The sequence below is a fragment of the Pseudophryne corroboree genome, chromosome 6 (genome assembly GCF_028390025.1).
Source record: "Pseudophryne corroboree isolate aPseCor3 chromosome 6, aPseCor3.hap2, whole genome shotgun sequence".
Lineage (NCBI taxonomy): Eukaryota > Metazoa > Chordata > Amphibia > Anura > Myobatrachidae > Pseudophryne > Pseudophryne corroboree.
Genome location: NC_086449.1, coordinates 824,971,637 through 824,991,359, shown reverse-complemented (window position 1 = coordinate 824,991,359; position 19,723 = coordinate 824,971,637). Strand labels below are relative to the sequence as shown.

The 19,723-nt window shown below is 47.1% G+C and overlaps 1 protein-coding gene across 1 annotated transcript in view; it reads left to right on the top strand.

The window, feature by feature from the left end:
* The window catches only part of ATP6V0A4 (ATPase H+ transporting V0 subunit a4), a 28,233-nt gene extending 13,068 nt beyond the window's left edge, over window positions 1-15,165 (top strand). Inside the window, exons 7-20 of the mRNA XM_063929247.1 lie at window positions 503-585; window positions 2,121-2,214; window positions 2,403-2,615; window positions 4,217-4,367; window positions 5,027-5,166; window positions 5,418-5,575; window positions 6,174-6,267; window positions 6,379-6,497; window positions 6,864-7,080; window positions 8,963-9,070; window positions 11,290-11,460; window positions 11,973-12,090; window positions 12,197-12,368; window positions 14,960-15,165. Of these exons, the coding sequence (XP_063785317.1) occupies window positions 503-585; window positions 2,121-2,214; window positions 2,403-2,615; window positions 4,217-4,367; window positions 5,027-5,166; window positions 5,418-5,575; window positions 6,174-6,267; window positions 6,379-6,497; window positions 6,864-7,080; window positions 8,963-9,070; window positions 11,290-11,460; window positions 11,973-12,090; window positions 12,197-12,368; window positions 14,960-15,053 (1,932 nt within the window). The 3' untranslated portion in view covers window positions 15,054-15,165. The remainder of the gene's footprint in view (window positions 1-502; window positions 586-2,120; window positions 2,215-2,402; window positions 2,616-4,216; window positions 4,368-5,026; window positions 5,167-5,417; window positions 5,576-6,173; window positions 6,268-6,378; window positions 6,498-6,863; window positions 7,081-8,962; window positions 9,071-11,289; window positions 11,461-11,972; window positions 12,091-12,196; window positions 12,369-14,959) is intronic.
* Window positions 15,166-19,723: the final 4,558 nt, after the last annotated feature.

Below are 19,723 nucleotides of genomic sequence, written 5' to 3'. Positions count from 1 at the left end.
ATCCCTCTGGAGCTAATGGTGTCCAGTAGCCTAGAAGCCCAAGCTAGCTGCAAGCAGGTAGGTTTGCTTCTCTCCCCTCAGTCCCTCGTAGCAGTGAGTCTGTTGCCAGCAGATCTCACTGAAAATAAAAAACCTAACAAATACTTTCTTTTCTAGTGAGCTCAGGAGAGCCCACTAGGTGCATCCAGCTCTGGCCGGGCACAAATTCTAACTGAGGTCTGGAGGAGGGGCATAGAGGGAGGAGCCAGTGCACACCAGATATAGTACCTAATCTTTCTTTTAAGAGTGCCCAGTCTCCTGCGGAGCCCGTCTATTCCCCATGGTCCTTACGGAGTTCCCAGCATCCACTAGGACGTCAGAGAAAATCAGATGCTTCCAAAATTCTTTTTCCATCGAGTTTATTAATGCAAATCCAAACACATTGTCAATGTTTGAAATGACTGAAACATGGCTGCCAGCCCCCCTGATCTATTTCCTTTACTTTCTTCCACCGCGTCCCTAGAAAGAGGAGGTGAAGAAGGACGTATTCATCATATTCTACCAGGGCGACCAGCTCAAGCAGAAGATAAAGAAAATATGTGAGGGGTAAGTAAGTGTGTGGCCCGGTGGCGGCATCTAGTGGTGGCTCCCGTACATCACAGGTGGACCCATGGTTTATTGCTGGGGTCTAAAGGTGGTATTAATAATGACCATGTACAGTATCTCTTTCCCTGTATATTGCAAAATAAAAAGTAAGATGTTGTATTTAGCTTTCCCCCCCCGATGTATATATAAACAATGGGAGGTGGGGGGGGGGGGGGTGGTTTGGTTTACAGAACACAAGGGTAGTAGAATGGAAAATGGAAAGAGTCTTATAGAAAACCTTAGCAAATAGAGGGGGAAGGGGGGCTTCCAGTATTGAGCAATAGTAGCTCTGGCTGAGATTAAGCTGTGTCCAAGAATGTAGCAGGCAGACTTACGGACAGCTAGCGGGAACCAATGGAGTATGGCTAAGGTAGGTTTTGGAATGAGGGTAAGGTCAAGCACGTCTTTTTATAAGACCAAACACCTCCATCCAAAAGGGACGTAGAATGCTGCATTCCCCAAAACTATGGAAAATGGTACCTCCCAGTTGGCACATGCATCAACCAAGTGGGTCATTCTGAGTTGATCGCTCGCTAGCAACTTTTTGCTGCGCTGCGATCAGGTCATAACTCTGCAAAACTGCGCATGCATATGCACCGCAATGCGCAGGCGCGTCGCACGGCTACAAAGCGGGTCGTTGCACAGCGATGGATTTAACCAAGAATCCATTCGCACGGCCGATCGCAAGGAGATTGACAGGAGGAAGGCGTTTCCGGGTGTCAACTGACCGTTTTCAGGGAGTGGTTGGAAAAACACAGGCGTGTCCAAGCTTTTGCGGGGAGGGTGTCTGACGTCAAATCCGGACCAGACACGCTGAAATGATCGCAAGGGCTGAGTAAGTTCTGAGCTACTCAGAAACTGCACAAAACTTTTTCGGGACGCTCGGCAACACGTGCGATCGCACACTTGCAAAGCAAAAATACACTCCCCCATAGGTGGCGACTATCTGATCGCAAGCCAGCAAAAAGTTGCTAGCGAGCGATCAACTCGGATTGACCCAAGTTTGGAACAGGAGGGCCACATCACTTGGAGTTTATAGGGAGTCAGGTAGAGTCTAGTCAAAAGTTCAATGTGCATTTCAGCATGGTTGGTACATTTGGACAGGGAAAAGGAGGATAGGTGAGATGATGACCACTGCTTGGGAGTACAGGTACGTTGCAGATCTGTTCCCCAGAGTAACGGGTCAGGTGATTTGTCTAGTAGGTCAGGAAGGGGTCAGAAAGCGATACCAAAATGATATTGCCCCACGGGAAGAAGTTGCAGTCAGTCTGGTTAGTACATTTGGTGGAGGTGAATGAAGAACCGTTGGAGTAATGGGCATGGCCTACACCCAATGCCGGAGCTGGTGGTAATAAAACCACCCTGAAGGACCCAAATTTCTAGAGCAACTTATCTTGGCCCGTAAGTGTATTTAGCCTTTGGAAGTGATAATAGTCGCCGGTGATATTACTGCACCTAATCTCCTGCCATTGTCAACAATTTGGTTTGTTTTGCAGTTTTAAAGCGACCGTCTACCCGTGCCCTGAGTCGGCGACTGAACGTCGGGACATGGTCGCTGATGTGAACACCAGGATCGAAGACATGAATGCGGTGAGCGGGGGGGAGTCACTCACACCTGCCGGCTGGGTAAAGGCTCAGTAGGCCTGACGTAGAAACTCCGGGGATTAAATGTTATATGTAATATTTTATGTTTAGTCTCCCTGCTGTCTTGTGGGAATGAGCTACAGTATAATGCCGGGTTCCTCCTGTTCTCATTGCCAGACCCCTTCTCCTTCCAGGTCATCACCCAAACCGAGTCCCACCGACAGCGCGTCCTGCTGGAGGCGGCTCAGAGTCTGTCAAACTGGGTGGTGAAGGTGACGAAAATGAAGTCGGTCTACCACGTGCTGAACCTGTGCAACATCGACGTCACCCAGCAGTGCGTCATCGCCGAGATCTGGTGCCCGGTGGCCGACAAAGAGCGCATCAAGCGGGCGCTCCAGCTGGGAACGGTGAGCGCGCACTGCCATGGCGGTCAGCCCTCTCTTCTTGCGCGTCCCACATGTATGCGCATGCCTGTAGGAGAGGTTATTTCTTCAAACACGTAACACAGAGTAGACTGACATATACCCCCGGATGAGCACGTGGTGACGGTGTGGCGGAACAGATGGTTATAGCCAGTACTAGGGCTGTTTCTAGCCAATTTGGCTCCCAGTGCGAGATTTAAAAATGCGCCCCCCCCATGACATAAAAAAATGTCCCCCCCCCCCCCCCCCCACACACTTAGATGAAAAAAAAAAACTTGCGTGCGCACCCGGTAAGGGTTTCAGATGGGATGTTGCCAATAGCAACCAATCAGATTCCAGATATTCTAGGGTATTCAATTATCCGCAAAATCGGGCGAAAAGTTTTCGCGGCAATCGGGCGAAAATTACTGCGAAAACGCTCCGTTTTTCGACCTATTTAATTCCAAATGGGTTTCACGTGAAAATTCTTGCAGTGAAAAGTGCAGGTGAAAATGGGGAAATCAGCCTGTACCCCCAAAAATGCAAAACTAACATAGGAAAACAGAAGAGAAGTGTGTTAGAGATCACATTAGAGAGTTTTTGGGGAATTAAATTGTGTGAAATGGCTGTTATATGCATTTTTTTTTAAAATGCAAAAAAATGATGGATAGCAAGTTTTTTGGAGCAAAATAAATGCTCTCATTAAATTTGGGGTACATGAAAATGGGTATAAGTATATATTTGGGTCATTTTAGGGTACTTTAAAAAAAAGTGGAAACAGACCGATTACTCCCATCTGCAAGCCTAAAAACACCTGTCCCACTCATAAAGCACCCCAATATACCTGTCCCATACCTTGAACCCCAATATCCATCACTTTGTACTTTTTCACCCCAAAAATGACATGTCATTATTGGCCAATTAAAAATAATTAAAAACTTCAACGTGCCTAATTAGTCATAAAGGGGGGTGTCCCAGGAGTTCTGTACCATATCCAAGCATTTTTACCTTAAAATAGTGACTTTTTCCAACTTTTCACCTGCTTTAGAGTAGGTGAAGTTAAATTAGTGAAAAAATGATCACCGATAAATTTTCCTGGAAAATTGAATAGGCTGTAATTGCGTTTCGCGGGAAAAGTCCGGTCTTTCGAGCGAAAACCGGACTTTTCACGCGAAAAGTTCGTTATCGCTGCTAATTGAATATACCCCATAATCTTCTAGAAGGTGCTAGATAAATGAGAAGTAGAATCTGATTGGTTGCTATGGGCAACATCCCATCTTAAATAGAACTCCCATCTTAGTAAATTTACCCCAATGAGTTTGCTGTTTTCCAAACTCTGTTTAAAGGTACATGTATCTGATAAGTGAACCAATGTCTGTATAAAGGTCACTTTATAAAACAAAATGGATTAAGAGTTAAGGTATGTTATATGATAAGGTATGTTACAGTATATGATAGGTACAGCTGTATGTTGTACCTATGAAATATGTGACTATATTGTATTAAGAGAATAAATTATATTCCTTATGCATTCAGATATTTAACAACCGCCTCTGTCCTCAGGCAATAAGCTTTAACGCCTGCGCTGCGTATTTCTCTCATTTCAGGACCGCAGCGGATCCACCATCGCCCCCATCCTGACCAGTATACCCACAAAGATTGAGCCGCCAACCTTCAACCGGACCAACAAGTTCACCTCCGGCTTCCAGGGCATTGTGGACGCGTACGGTGTCGGGAATTACAGGGAGATGAACCCAAGTAAGATCCGTAAACTCACATGGGGGTCATGTGTGGGAACGTCACTGAATAAGTTTTTATTTTCAGCCCAAAACGAAAATTAAACATGACGGTTAGACAATGATTGGTCATCACTTTATTTCTCTCCAAACTTTGATACATCTCCCCCTTAGTTCCTTGTTATACTGTTATAGAATTTAAAATACATTTGAAGCCCATTTATGTTAATAATTGGGTTTATATGACATTGTATTTCTGCCTTATGTGATCTGTAAGGATATATGTGACACCAGTTATATAAGTTTTTCATTTCTAAACTTTTACACATTATACAAGTGGCAGGAACCCAGAGTCACCTGAAATATCCGTAATGCTCCACGGCTGGGGGTGCATTATTAGAACAGATGAGGGAGTGTTGGGTAGAAAGTGATGAGAATGGGGGCGGGGGGAGGGGCATCACCACCTGTAAATTCCACCCAGAAATGCCACCTCTGAAGGTTTTCTCCACTTTGTTACAAATATTTCCTCTTTATATAAAATAGAATTATACAATGTAGAAAAGAGTGTTGAGGCGCCCAAATGACAGTGCTATAGGGGACATGGAAAGTGCCTCTGGGTGGGATTTTGGTAAGACCCAACAAAAGCTTCTGAAACATAATGTTCTGACTTTGTTTGTCCAGCCCCTTACACCATCATCACTTTCCCCTTCCTCTTCGCGGTGATGTTTGGCGATTGCGGACACGGCAGTGTCATGCTGGGATTTGCGGCCTGGATGGTTTTGAATGAGAAATGGCTTTTAGCTTCAAAGAGTGACAATGAGGTGAGGTTATAACAGAACTTATTACTATATAGAAACACATTCCGCCTGTTAATTATGTGTTTATGGTACAGTAGTATCATCTTTTGTAGTACGAGAGTAAAATGTATTTATATTTTGGTGGGGAAGGGGGCGAATTTTTCGAACAGAAATCTGGAAATTGTTTGGGCTGACGCGTTTCATCAATGTTCCTCAAAGTGACCGCCAGTCGGCGGCACCAATATTCAGTGTTGCTCTGTTCTGTTCTCCTTCAGATCTGGAACACGTTTTTCGGAGGGCGATACCTGATATTCCTCATGTCCATATTTTCCATCTACACCGGATTCATCTACAACGACTGCTTCTCCAAATCATTCAACATATTTGGGTCGTCCTGGAGGGTTCGCCCCATGTTCATTAACAACACCTGGAAGTAAGTTTCCCTTTTCTTTCGATTTTATATTAAGCTGAGAAAGGGAAACTTTCAAGTCTTACGTACAGAGGTGTCCTCACTATGGGGGAGAGGTACTAAGCCTTGGTAATTCATAAAGTGGACGTAGATAAAGCACCAGCCAATCAGCTCCTAACTGCCATGGCACCAGCCAATCAGCTCCTAACTACAGGCTGTGTTTGAAAAATGGCAGTTAGGAGCTGATTGGCTGGTACTTTATCTCTCTCCACTTTATTGCTCCTCAAGACTTAGTACATCTGCCCCTAAGGATCCTACTAATTTTAGTTTGTCCTGTTAGAGCCCCTGCATGTTGTGCTATGGGGCCAATAGCCTGATCTATAGATAAGGCAGCGTGCATGGCCAGCTGCAAGTAAAGAATAAGCTACTGTGCTGTCATCTTCTGCCCGCTGTATCTAATAATGGTGACCAACTTCTCTGCAGCACATCGCAGAGATTACAGGGAGGAATAAGGAGCAGGAGAGGGATCTGCAGAGATAGCCGCACTGTTATATAGTATAGATACCTGTGTTGTATGATCTTAGCATGTTCACAAACTCAAAGCCACCTTCTTTCTCCATAGTGACCACCTGTTAGAGCAAGGCCTCTCCTTGCAGCTGGACCCCGCTGTGCCTGGCGTCTTTTCTGGGAACCCATATCCCTTTGGGATCGACCCGGTAACTATCCTGTCCATGCAGAAGTAAATCGATGACACCTCAGGTCTATTTTGGAGGGTTAGATCCCCCCGTCCCCCCACCAAGTTTCTGACCGTGTTTCTGTCTCCTCAGATCTGGAACATTGCGAGAAACAAGTTGACCTTCCTGAACTCCTACAAGATGAAGATGTCAGTCATACTGGGCATCACACACATGGTCTTCGGGGTGCTAGTTGGCCTCATGAACCACATGTAGGTTTTGTGTAAGGACAATTCTACTCTCGTCTCGATATAGAAGAGCTTCATAAACCAATTTATCCCTTTGCCACCTCTATATATCACGGGTGTGTCTCATGAATGGTGGTATCACCCAAGAAGGGAGAACCTCCACCCATGAAACGCCAAGTGAGGTCTCTGCCCATGCAAGTTGTTCAATCTTTTACTATCTTGTAGACCTTCTTGTTCTGACTTGATCTGGAGAAGATGGAGTTTTGTGAGGGCAAAAACCAGAAGCAACTATGCATCTTTTGATCTGACTTGATCTTCTCTGTCCTCAATATAAAACCTCCTGAGGAGTTAGTGGGCTACTGACGTTTTAATATTTTGGATTCTTTCCAGAAACTTCAGGAGACACATGAATATCATCCTGCAGTTCATCCCGGAGATGATATTCATCATAAGTCTCTTTGGCTACCTGGTCTTTATGGTCATCTTCAAGTGGTGCCGCTTCAACGTATACAACTCTCAGAAGGCTCCCAGTATCCTCATTCACTACATCAATATGTTCCTCTTCAACTACAACGACCCAACCAACGGCCCGCTCTACGAGCACCAGGTAACCCAGGCGCTGGAAGGTGGGTGTAGGGAGAAGTGCGCTGAAAGAGTAGTGCTAGCATGGAACCCACGCCCTGCGGACACAATAGAGTAACACTGGGATTATGATGATGTCATTACTATTATTTATAAAGCACCGGCATCTCCCACATTGCTGTATAATGTAACGGGTACACGCTGGTCATTATAACAGTTACTGTAACATTTACACAAACATAAAGCCACAATAGGAATAAAAATCCTACTCAAAACAACTTAGTATAAAGGATAATTGATATGATCCATATATTTGCCTGTAAAGCAGTTTTGCTGTAAGTACCCGTCATCAGTGCCGGATTAAAACCTGTGGAGGCCCCCAGGAGGTCGGAATTTTGGGGGCCCCCTCGCAAATTATCTCCTGATACGTTTATCATTTTACCAGCTAACAGGCTACGATCTGGAAACTGTCATGTGATTCTGATGTCTGTGGTTTATGCACATTAGTGCAAACGCTAAAAGGGGGCGTGGCCTCACTGCAATGGGCGTGGCCCTGAAGGAAAAGACTACCATACACCAAAACAATAGTGCCCCTTGCACCATATTATGCCCCACACAGTAATGCCCCTTGCACCATATTATGTCCCACACAGTAATGCCCCTTGCACCATATTCTGCTCCACACAGGCAGTAATGCCCTTTGTACCATATTATCATATTATGCCCCACACAGGCAGTAATGCTCCTTGAACCATAGGTGCAATCTGCTGGACGTGATCGCGAAAAGTGCCATTTGGGCACCCAAAGGGGTCACTTTTTCCACATTTCAGCCCATCACCCCCAGGGGGTGCGAGCTGAAATGCAGACGCCGGCAGCCATTCGCACCCGAATGGTGCTACAATTGAATAGCTCTGTTTGGGCGCCATCTACTGGCTGCAGGCAGAGCAACATTTGAATCTCGCCGTCTGAGTTGACTCATTTTTTCTATCCTTTGGAAACAACGTAAGAAAGCGTGATTGTAATTCTCTTTCAAGATCAAATCAGTATTATTTTGGGGCCTGTAGGCTGGTACCTACTCTGCATATTTGGTAATCCGGCACTGCATGTCGTATATATTGGAATAATCAACATGTCCACTAGAATTAAAGAGCTCGAATCACTTTGACTCTCATATCATGCGGTGCAGTACTCACTTATATCCTGCAGAGGGCAGCGATGCTTTTAGGATTTTTTCATAATAAAATACCTTCATTATAAAATAACCTCCATCTACGTGTCTCTTACAGCTTAGGCCAGTCATATTGGGGCTCATTCTGAGAAGAACGCATCGGTTTGCATGGACGCAAATAGTGAGTTTTAGCCTACAGCCCATGCGCAGATGCGAATTACACATTTTTGCGCATTTCTGTCCGATTCTAAGTTGGCCAGATCTGTCTTTGTGTGATATGGGCCTTTCAGGGCGGGAACTGGGCAGCGACAATCCGGTCGGACGGAACTGTTCCACCTCCTGCGCATAGCGTGGGGCTGGTACTGATGATGACGGTTGCGGCTGTGGACAGAGAAGCAGTGAAAGGAGCGACTTCCCGCTTTCATTATTGTTATTACTGTTTTATATACAGTATACCGAATTTTTGTTCTGTCAGTTCCCACGCACTTAGTGTTGCCTAAGGCAGCCACGGGTTCTGTCCCTTTCTGCGTTCCGCTCATCTCTAACGCGGATCCTCCTATTATCTCACATTAGCATCAGGTAGTATATCTACGGCATCGCACACACACAGCCTCACTGCGTCCGGCTCAGAATGAGCCCCCATAATATGTTACCCAGGTCAGCGCTAGCGCAGTCACATGATCTGTACTTGCTATGTGTGGGCTAAGCGTGTCACCCTCATACACATGTGTCATTTCAGAAAGAAGTGCAGAGTTTCCTGGTTATATTTGCGCTAATCGCCGTTCCCTGGATGCTCCTGATAAAGCCTTTCGTCCTAAGAGCCAATCACATCAAGGCGCAACGCATGGTAAGTGGGGGAGGGGTCGCTTAATTGTGGGGATCAATGGGAGAAATACACGAGAGGTTTCCTTATGATGTGTGGTAAGAGGCACATACAATGGTGGCGTGATTATGTGCACTGAAATAAATACAACATACATGTCAGTTTCCCCCCATTAGGACAATTTACAGCCCCCCACCTCCTGCAGCCGCCCACCACTCACCCTCCCACCCGGCTCCAGCTGAGGCAGCATACAGGAAGTGGAATATTGCAACTTCCTGTCCCTCCGCTACCATGTGCTCTGTGCTGCGCGATCCTGGTGGCTTCTTCCAGCTGCTGTGTCCCCATCGTGGCATCATTATTAGTGGACGTCTACATCCCTGAGGTGCAAGGAGCGGGGCACAGGATCTGACTTCATTGTTGTTCCCTAATTCAGTACCACCCTATACCCAGTCCTGGTGCTGTGTCTGGGGGTAGGTCCCCTTATAGAGCGACCACCCCTGATACCCGGCACGGGGCGTATACCCGGCACGGGGCGTACAGTACGGCAGGTGTGGGGAGACGGCGAGTTCATCTGTAGGCGTGTTACACTTTTGCACTGACAGTAAGAATTATATGCTTATAGGGTAATTGCCCCCGTGTAAGCGGGCTGCAGGGCAATATGCGGCATTGTGGGCAGAGATAGGAATCCTGCTGGTACAGAAAGAAGAAATGTCACCGCCCATTATTACCTTAGGACCACCACCCTCATTAATATAAACTAGTTTTGATTTTCCGCTAAAAAACTTCCCTTAGGGTTAAGGATGGCCATCAACCATCGATGATTCATAATCATCAATGGTTCGTGGCCGATGTTGAATACTTTTGCCATCGATAGGGCAGAACCAGATGGTTCTCGATGGCACAGCATAACCGATCCCCACCCACCCCACCACCCCCATCGATAGCGGCCACACCAATGGCCATCCCTAGAAAGAGCACATTGTATATTAACGGGCTGATTCTCAGTTGGGAGCAAATAACAAACAGTAACTTTATATCTGGAACAGACCATGTAGAAATACAGGGGTGGGAGGGGGGAGATACATTTATTATGTTTGCATGCAGGGTAAATACTGGCTGCTTCTGCATGTAGCACACACATGCTGGGCAGCTTTATTCTCACACTGCAATGTAGCTCTGAGCTAGGACACACCCTCCCACACCTAACTCTCTGCACATGTTACATCTGCCCCCTGCAGCGCAGCATGGTGTTACCCAGATGCTCAGTTACTGGCTGCTTCTGCATGTAGCACACACATGCTGGGCAGCTTTATTCTCACACTGCAATGTAGCTCTAAGCTGGGACACGCTCCTCCCACACCTAACTCTATGCACATGTTACATCTGCCCCCCTTCAGCGCAGCATGGTGTTACCCAGATGCTCAGTTACTGGCTGCTTCTGCATGTAGCACACACATGCTGGGCAGCTTTATTCTCACACTGCAATGTAGCTCTGAGCTAGGACACACCCTCCCACACCTAACTCTCTGCACATGTTACATCTGCCCCCTGCAGTGCAGCATGGTGTTACCCAGATGCTCAGTTACTGGCTGCTTCTGCATGTAGCACACACATGCTGGGCAGCTTTATTCTCACACTGCAATGTAGCTCTGAGCTAGGACACACCCCTCCCACACCTAACTCTCTGCACATATTACATCTGCCCCCCTGCAATGCAGCATGGTGTTACCCAGGTGCTCAGTTACTGGCTGCTTCTGCATGTAGCCCACACATGTTACCCAGGTACAAAGTTACCTGATTCTTTGTTTTTTGCTTATCATTCAATCACCGATCAATGCAGAGATGGGATGTTTAGCAGAGTGGGGCAATTCCCAGATGTGATGGGGAGGGGGGAGGGCTGGTTGCTCCTGCCCTAATTTGTTTCCCTACATCAACCAAAAGTAATTGGTGGGTGGGAGTCCCTTAAATATGAACTCTCTACCTCTCGTGTACTGGTCTGCCCGCCTACTGTCCTCAGATTGAATGAGCTATCTCACCTCCAGTCACCGTAGAACCACATGTGCCCTGGAGGACCATCCTTCTGTGACTGTCCCATAACAGTGGAATGTTCCAATACCTGTCACCCACATTTTAGCGCCCTTTTAGGCTACAGCTCTGAATGCTATCTCAGTAGAGGTGGTGGCAGGCGACTGCCAGTGAGTGAGCTCTCGGCTCAGGCCCGACTTCTCCTCTGTCTCCCACAGCTGCACTCATCATCCTTACCTGAGGATAATATTGAGATTGGCGAGATAGAAAATGTGCAAACAAACCACTCCAAGGAGGAGAAAAAGGAGAAGGACGGTGGAAAACACGGAGACCAGGGAGGAGGACACGGAGATCAGGGAGGAGGACACGGAGGACATGGGGACGAGGAGGTACGAGCTCAGTGACAAAAATGTTCATTATCTACAGTGAGTGTCCAGCATGGCCCACAGAGAGGTCAGTGTAACATCAGTTCTGGTTCGAGCCACATAACACATACCCTCGGAGGTTGGATAGGGTTCTAGATTGTGTTCTGGGGCTGTACTGTCCCACTGATTGCGCCATCAGCTTCCACAAGAATGTATAAAGTCTCATTATTAATATAATCTGTCCCAGACACAGCTACTACTAGCACTTAGTATCCAGCCCTCCAAATGAGCTGCGTGGACACTTCAGACCTTTGTTTGTGCATACGGACGTTTCGCCGGTCTATAATGGAGGAAGTGTGTATCGCTCCTTACCCTCCATCACAGTGAAAACTTTGTATATAAATTCCATTGTGAAATACAAACTTTTTACCATAGTCATTGGACATAAAAAGGTCCTGTTATCTCCTCTTGTTAATAAATAGGCCCCTTTATCTCTACAAGACCGTGGCATTATACATCACTTTTTCTCTCTACAGTTTGATTTTGGAGATGTATTTGTTCACCAAGCCATCCACACCATAGAGTACTGCCTGGGCTGCATCTCCAACACCGCCTCCTACCTGCGGCTCTGGGCTCTGAGTCTGGCCCATGCAGGTAAGACACCATGAAATCAACGTAACAATCTGTAAATCTGGACCTCTGTGGTTCCTTTATTATAGGGCCCCTCTGTACTAATCATCCTGGTGCTTCTCCCTTGCAGAGCTGTCCGAAGTGCTGTGGACCATGGTGATGCACATTGGCCTGTCCAGCGCGAGCTGGGGAGGGCTTATCGGTGTTTTCATCATTTTTGCTATCTTTGCCGTTCTAACGATTGCCATCCTACTGATCATGGAGGGGCTGTCCGCCTTCCTGCACGCACTCCGTCTCCACTGGTAGGTAACGTCCTACGTTGGGTCAATGAACCAGAGTAACGATACTGGCTGCTGGTTCTGCTGCTGATTAAGAGGGAAAGCCAGTGATGTCAGTGTGCTCTGGCCAGGGGGCCCCCTGGCACAGTATGCCCTGCATCCCCCTTTCATCTGGCTATGGGTTAATATTAAGCAAATAAGTGCTATGTAAGTGAGAAGTGTGATTAAAATAATACAAAAATATATACAATGTGATAGGGAAAAACGTGTTAATAAAGTGTTAGGGTGTGCCGACCTGAAGCAGCCCAGCCACACCAGCACTGTTTTATAACGTCTGGTTCCAAGATGGAAACGTCTGTCGGTGTGAACACCTACATAGATGTCTGCTGCCCCTTTAACTTTTTTTGCGAAACAATGAAGCCGGTTTCTAGCCGCCTGGTTTGCTTTTAAAACATTGGCAGAGAGACCGGATTCTAGATAACATTCACAGGGGGAGATGTGTCAAAACTTGGAGAGAGACAAAATACCAACCAATCAGCTCCTGCCAATTTTCAAAGACAGCCTTTAACATGACAGCTATACACTGATTGGTTGGTACTTTATCTCTCTCCACTTTTATCTCTCTCCAAGGTTTAATGCATCTACCCTATAATAATATATTAGAGTATCGTAACGTACTACGCAATACATTTTGGATGCGATACATCACGCCACTTATTGGACACATACCGGTGTTAACTACGCTGGTGTGAACCTAGAATTGCGATTAAAATCTCAAAGGACAGCTCTTCCGAAAAGATGATCGGACTTATGGGTTTATGACCGGGGAGTCCTATCTGCGCCGCAGCGGATACTGGGAGGGACCCAACTGGATACATCTCACAGGCTTCTATTAGGCAGTGCCATCTATAGATATATTGTCTAATGGCCCAGACTCCGGAAAGTATCACTATCCAAAGCTTGAGACATATGGGAAATGTGGCCAAACCTCCGCAAACAGCATTTTCAGAGTTTTTGCTGCAGTTTCACTTTCATACATCCTGCCCTTAGAGCCTTATTCAGACCCGGATTGCAGTTGCGCATCTGTACGCAGCGGCTGCGTCCAGAGACTGTCACGCGCACCGGCCGCAGTGTGGTTGCACAACCTTTCACCATACAGCCGCATCCCGTAGGGGAGGGTGTCAACATTCGTGTGTGGCGGGTGTGGTCCAGACAGCGCAGGCTGCGCAGGCAAGGGTCGACCTCAAATCGATGCGTTCACAATTAAATTGAGAACGCATCGCGGGGCAGCACAACACACACGCTGGACGGCCTTATCCTGTGGTGGGCGGCACACAGCATGTGAGTAGATGGACGCAGATCTTGCTGCGGAAGTAAGATCTGCGTCCATCTCTGAATAACCCCCTTAGAGTTGACATCGTTTAGGGGATATTATGTGAAGTGACGGAGCGTCTTTTTATTATAGAATCTCGAAGTGTGTGTTATTTTCCTTCATCATATTGTAGCAACTTTGCTCTACAAAAAAATGTACGGACTCACCCGTGTGGTGCGAATTTCACACACAAAGGGTCTTTTTTTACTTTACATTGAAAATGTTGTATTGTGATTTATTCACTCGTTATACTAAAGTAGTTTTGTATTGGATTCAAGTATTGGAGTGTGATGCAGAAAAAATGGTCCCGTCATACAGATGGGTCCATGTTTATCTTGACCTTTAATAGGATTAACTGAGACTGGGCAGTCGGAGTTAGGGGGTCATTCCGACCCGATCACTCGCTGCAGTATGTCGCAGCATAGCAATCGGGTCGGAACTGCGCATGCGCCGGCGCATGGCAGCTTTCGTTGCCTAGCGATCGCCTCTGAGACAGAGGTGGTCACTGGGCGGGAGGGGGCTGAACAGCGGCGTTAAGCCGCCGTTTAGGGGGAGCGGTCCGACCAATGAAGGCGTGGCCGGACTTTTGGGGGGTCGGACCGCAGCGGCTGCGTGACGTCTCACGCAGCCGCTGTGGCCAGTGGCAGCGACAATTAACTCCTCAAATACAATAGCGCTTTTGTACTTGTGTGTGTGTGTGGGGGAGGGGGGGGACTGACATGCGGGGCGGACTAGGCCTGTGCTGCGCATCCCCCCCACGTCAGGGAAGATGATCGTAGCTGTGCTAAATTTAGCACAGCTATGATCAACTCGGAATGACCCCCTTAATCCCCTGCTGTAATGACTTAATCCCCTGCTGTAATGACGTAATCCCCTGCTGTATTGTTCTCTGTATTGTATTGCAGCTGAGAACAATAGATGAAGGGTTTATGTTAATAAACCATGGTGTGCCTAGGCGCAGCAAACTAGTCAAGATAACCGTGGACCCATCTGTATGTGACCAGATCAGGCATAAAATGTTTGATTTTCCCACCGATCATGATACAATGATGAGTTTGTGACAATGTTTTCTATAATAGGCCTGTAATGGGGAATAAGTGTAAAATACTGATGTTATACTGTGAAAGTCACTATTTCTGGCTCCTCGCCTCCTGTTTGGAGCACATCTGCCCTTATAATATGATGTAGCTGTGTCTCATAGATTGCCGCTCACCACTCCCGTACTCTGTCCCTTTCCCTCTAGGGTGGAGTTCCAGAATAAGTTTTACGTCGGCACCGGACACATGTTCAGCCCGTTCTCCTTCCAGCGCATCTTGGATGGAACTGTGGATAATTAAACTGAGGGTCGTCTCCGCGCCAATTGTACCTTTATATTAATAAATGCAACAGAGACATCCGTCGTCAATAAATCTGGATGATTTACAATAAAATTAAGTGCATATGAATTTATCAGCCCTGTGTGTTCTATATTTAATTTCCTGGGACATAAATGTGGAATCTTCATTATAAAAAAAGCATCGGCCCTGGTGATGTTGTAACCACGGATACCTCTATTGATACGCCAATGATAAGGGTCCATGGGACAAATATAACATAGGTAGCGAGCAGAGCCGGACTTAGGCATAGGCAAACTAGGCAAATGCCTAAGAACTAGCGGCGGTGCTAGGAGGCACCAGTCTAAATCTTGCCTAGGGCATCATATTGGTTAGGGCTGGCTCTGGTTGTAAGGATACCAGGTGACCTGGGTATCCTGGGGTTCAGGGATCACACAGTAGAGCGGGTTACAATGAAAACAAGGTGAGCTTTATTCAGGGAGTTCCAGAAATCCAGTGACCAGCAAGCAGGGTTATACTAATAATGTCCACTCAGAGTTCAGCAAAGTCCTTACCAGCTGCTCTATATCTCCTGCAGTCCTGGGCAGCAATGACAGCTGTAGCAGGGCACACAGAGTGGCTGAGGACACTAAGAGGGGACAACACCCCAACCTCCAGTGAGTCTAGCTGTGCACCATCACCTCCACACACACAGTCTCTTTCTCCCAGCAACTGTTAGGCGCCGGGGTCCGCTCGTCGGTGCGGCCCGGCGCCTAGCAACCAGGGACGCCGTGCGCGTTCAGCCGCCGGCTCCCTGGCAACGCTAGACGCCGGGCGCACAGAGCCGCTCTGACCTTAGCAACGGGGACGCCACGTTCAGCCGCGTTCCCCGTTGCTGGGTCTGTCCTAAATTACCTGATTATGTGCTGGCCGTGCAGCATGCAAGCTGCACGGCATTTCCGTTGATTACCCTGTCTGGATCTTGATTGGAGGGTTCCTGAATAAAGGCACCCTCAGGACTTCTTACAGACGCCGGTGATAGCTTCCTGTTTGCCTGTGTCTGCTACAGAGAGTTTCCAGTCCTGCTCAATCCGGTTGTTCCTGTCCTCAGAGATCCTGTACTCGGAAGTTTGCCATCTATTCCTGGAGTCTGACCGAGCACCTTTGGCATCCTGTGGTGTTCGTGAGTCGCGGCTCAGCCGTGTGTTGCGGCTTGTCCGCTTGCTGTTTGTTATTTGGTTGATTTGTGTTCTGGAGCTTTTGCGGAGGATTCCGCTCCCACAGATCCACTCTGGTATCCAGCGGTGCTGGATAGGAGTAACGGATCAGTGGATCTTTGGTTGTCCTTTTCCCTGGCGGCTAGTCCGCACATACCTTTGGTTAAAGTTAGTTAGCTTGTAACCCCTGGCCTGGTTGCTTAGTCAGAGGGCCCCTTGTTATCACCCTGTCTCGGATTTCCCTTTGTCTCCCATTAAGACCTGCGGGGGCATCGGGGTTGGGCAGACATAATCCGCCCTTCGAACGCGGCTGCCATGGGCTCAAGCAACCATAGTCTCGCAAGGGATTTCTGATAACACGGGCGAGACAACGGAGTTAGGGCGCCAGGGGTTACTAGGCTCTCCTGCTCCCACAACCAGCATATCTTCCCAGTACTCAGACCTCTGCCATAAGATCTCTTCTGGTCTGGAGTACGGGAATCATAACATTATCACCGGCCAGACAAAAGAAAAAATTTAAATTAACAGGAGTTAATTTTTTCACTTATTCAGTTGGGAGATTTTGTCGGCCTCATGAATCCCGCCGGTATTGGGCCAAATCCTGGCCAGCTTCTAGTTAGTCAGATTCAAGAACTTACTCAGATGGTTCAGGATCTGTCCCTCCGGGTGAGGTCACAGGAAGATCTGTTACGGACTTCCCCGAGGGTCATCCCTGAACCAAAAATGCATCTGCCTGACCGTTTTTCTGGGGATAGAAAACAGTTTTTTAATTTTAAAGAGTCTTGTAAACTTTATTTTCGTTTAAGACCAGTCTCCTCAGGTACGGAGGCTCAGCGGGTTGGAATTATTATTTCTCTGCTTCAGGGGGATCCTCAGACCTGGGCTTTTGGTTTAAAGACAGACGATCCGGCCTTATCGTCTGTAGACGCCTTTTTAAAATCTTTAGGGCTATTGTATGACGACCCTGATAGAGAGGCGTCCGCTGAGAGTCAGTTACGTGCTCTTAGACAGGGTAGGAATCCCGCAGAGAATTATTGTACGGAGTTTCTCCGTTGGTCGAACGACTGTGGATGGAATGACCCAGCCCTGCGCAGTCAGTTTCGCCTCGGCTTATCTGAATCTATAAAAGACAGTCTCCTTCAGTATCCCGCTCCTGAGACTCTCGATAAACTCATGGAGCTCTCTATTAAGATAGATCGTCGGCTCAGAGAGCGGAGGGCTGAAAAAGGGGCATCTGTCGGGTCTTCTCCTTGTGTGCTTTCCATTCCTGTAGACATGGAGGAGCCTATGCAGATAGGTCTCTCCAAATTGTCTCCTGAAGAAAGAACCAGGAGGCAAAATTCTGGTCTTTGTTTGTACTGTGGAGGTAAGGGACATTTTGCCCGTAGTTGTCCGAACAAATCGGGAAACTTCCTGACCAAGTGAGTTGTGAGGGGGTTCACTTTGGTCTGCAGCTCATCTCCTCAAATAATTCACTGTTAGTTCCTGCTAAAGTTTCCTTTGGCAGCCTCTGTTCCTCGGTCTCTGCTTTTGTGGACAGTGGAGCTGCAGGGAACTTTATGGATTTAACATGGGCCAAGGCCTTAGGTATTCCTCAGTTGACCTTGGGTAGGTGTGTCACCATGCATGGTTTAGATGGGAGTCCCTTGTCCAATGGGGTTATTTCTCTAGGTACACCTCCTGTTTTACTCTCGGTGGGTGCCCTGCATTCTGAAAAGATTGAGTTTTTCCTTACTCATTGTCCAGCAGTTCCTGTGGTTCTGGGTCACCCTTGGCTGGCCTTTCATAATCCCATCATTGATTGGCAGTCGGGGGAGATCTTACAATGGGGTACCATCTGTAATAAAGAATGTATTACGCTTCCTATCCGAGTAGCTGCCGCCGTTCCTGCACCCATTCCTGAGGAATATCAGGATTTTGTCGACGTGTTTTCCAAGGGCAATGCGGATATTCTGCCTCCCCATAGGCCTTACGATTGTGCCATTGAGCTAATTCCTGGTGCCACGTTGCCTAAAGGAAGGTTATATGCATTGTCTGGTCCTGAAACTGTGGCCATGAATGAGTATGTGAAAGAAAGCCTTGGGAAAGGTTTTATCAGGCCATCTAAATCCCCATTAAGTGCAGGTTTCTTCTTCGTAGAGAAGAAGGATGGTTCACTCAGACCCTGCATTGACTTTAGAGCTTTGAATAAAATCTCAGTAAAGAATACTTACCCTCTGCCGCTGATCTCTGTCCTCTTTGATCAGCTACGTTCGGCTGTGATTTTTTCTAAAATTGACCTTAGAGGAGCATATAACCTCATCAGAATCAAGTCAGGGGATGAGTGGAAAACGGCATTCAGTACTCAATCAGGCCACTATGAGTATCTGGTTATGCCATTCGGCCTGTCAAACGCTCCGGCAGTTTTCCAGGATCTCATTAATGATGTGCTCCGTGAATTTCTTGGAAGATTCGTTGTAGTCTACTTAGACGATATTTTGATATATTCTGACTCTGTAGAACAACATGTTACCCAGGTGCGTCAGGTGCTAAAGAAATTACGTGAAAATCACCTATATGCCAAACTGGAGAAGTGTGAATTTCATGTCACGGAGGTATCCTTTTTAGGGTACATTATTTCCCCTCGGGGATTCCGTATGGAACCGAAGAAGCTCCAAGCCATCCTTAGTTGGGCGCAACCCACCAATTTAAAAGCAATTCAGCGCTTTTTAGGGTTTGCGAACTACTATAGAAGATTTATTCACTCTTTCTCTGACCTAGTTGCTCCCATTGTGGCACTTACTAAGAAGGGAGCAGATCCTACCAATTGGTCATGTGAAGCTGAGTTATCTTTTCAGGCCTTGAAACAAGCCTTTGTCTCAGCCCCTGTCCTTAGACATCCCAACCCAGAATTGCCTTTCATTGTTGAGGTTGATGCCTCGGAGGTTGGAGTAGGGGCTATCCTTTCTCAGAAGGATCCAGATTCCCTTGAATTACATCCTTGTGCCTTTATGTCCAGGAAATTCTCATCTGCAGAATCCAACTACGATGTTGGTAACCGGGAATTGCTGGCTATTAAATGGGCTTTCGAGGAGTGGAGGCATTGGCTTGAAGGAGCGACCCATACCATTTCAGTTTTGACTGATCACAAAAATCTTCAATACATTGAATCTGCTAAACGACTGAATGCCCGGCAGGCTCGTTGGGCTTTATTTTTTACTCGTTTCAAATTCATTATCACCTTCAGGCCAGGTTCCAAGAATACTAAGGCAGATGCCCTGTCACGCAGTTTTCTTCCAGTTCAAGACAACAGTCCTGTTACTCCCATACTTCCGTCTTCAGTCATTCGGGCAGGCCTCACACAGGATGTATTTACCCAGTTAAAGCTGCTTCAACATCAAGCTCCTGGAAATACTCCTGCTGGTCGTCTTTTTGTCCCTGAGTTTTTGAGAGCTACTGTTTTGGCGGAGTTTCATGATAGCAAGGTTGCCGGGCATC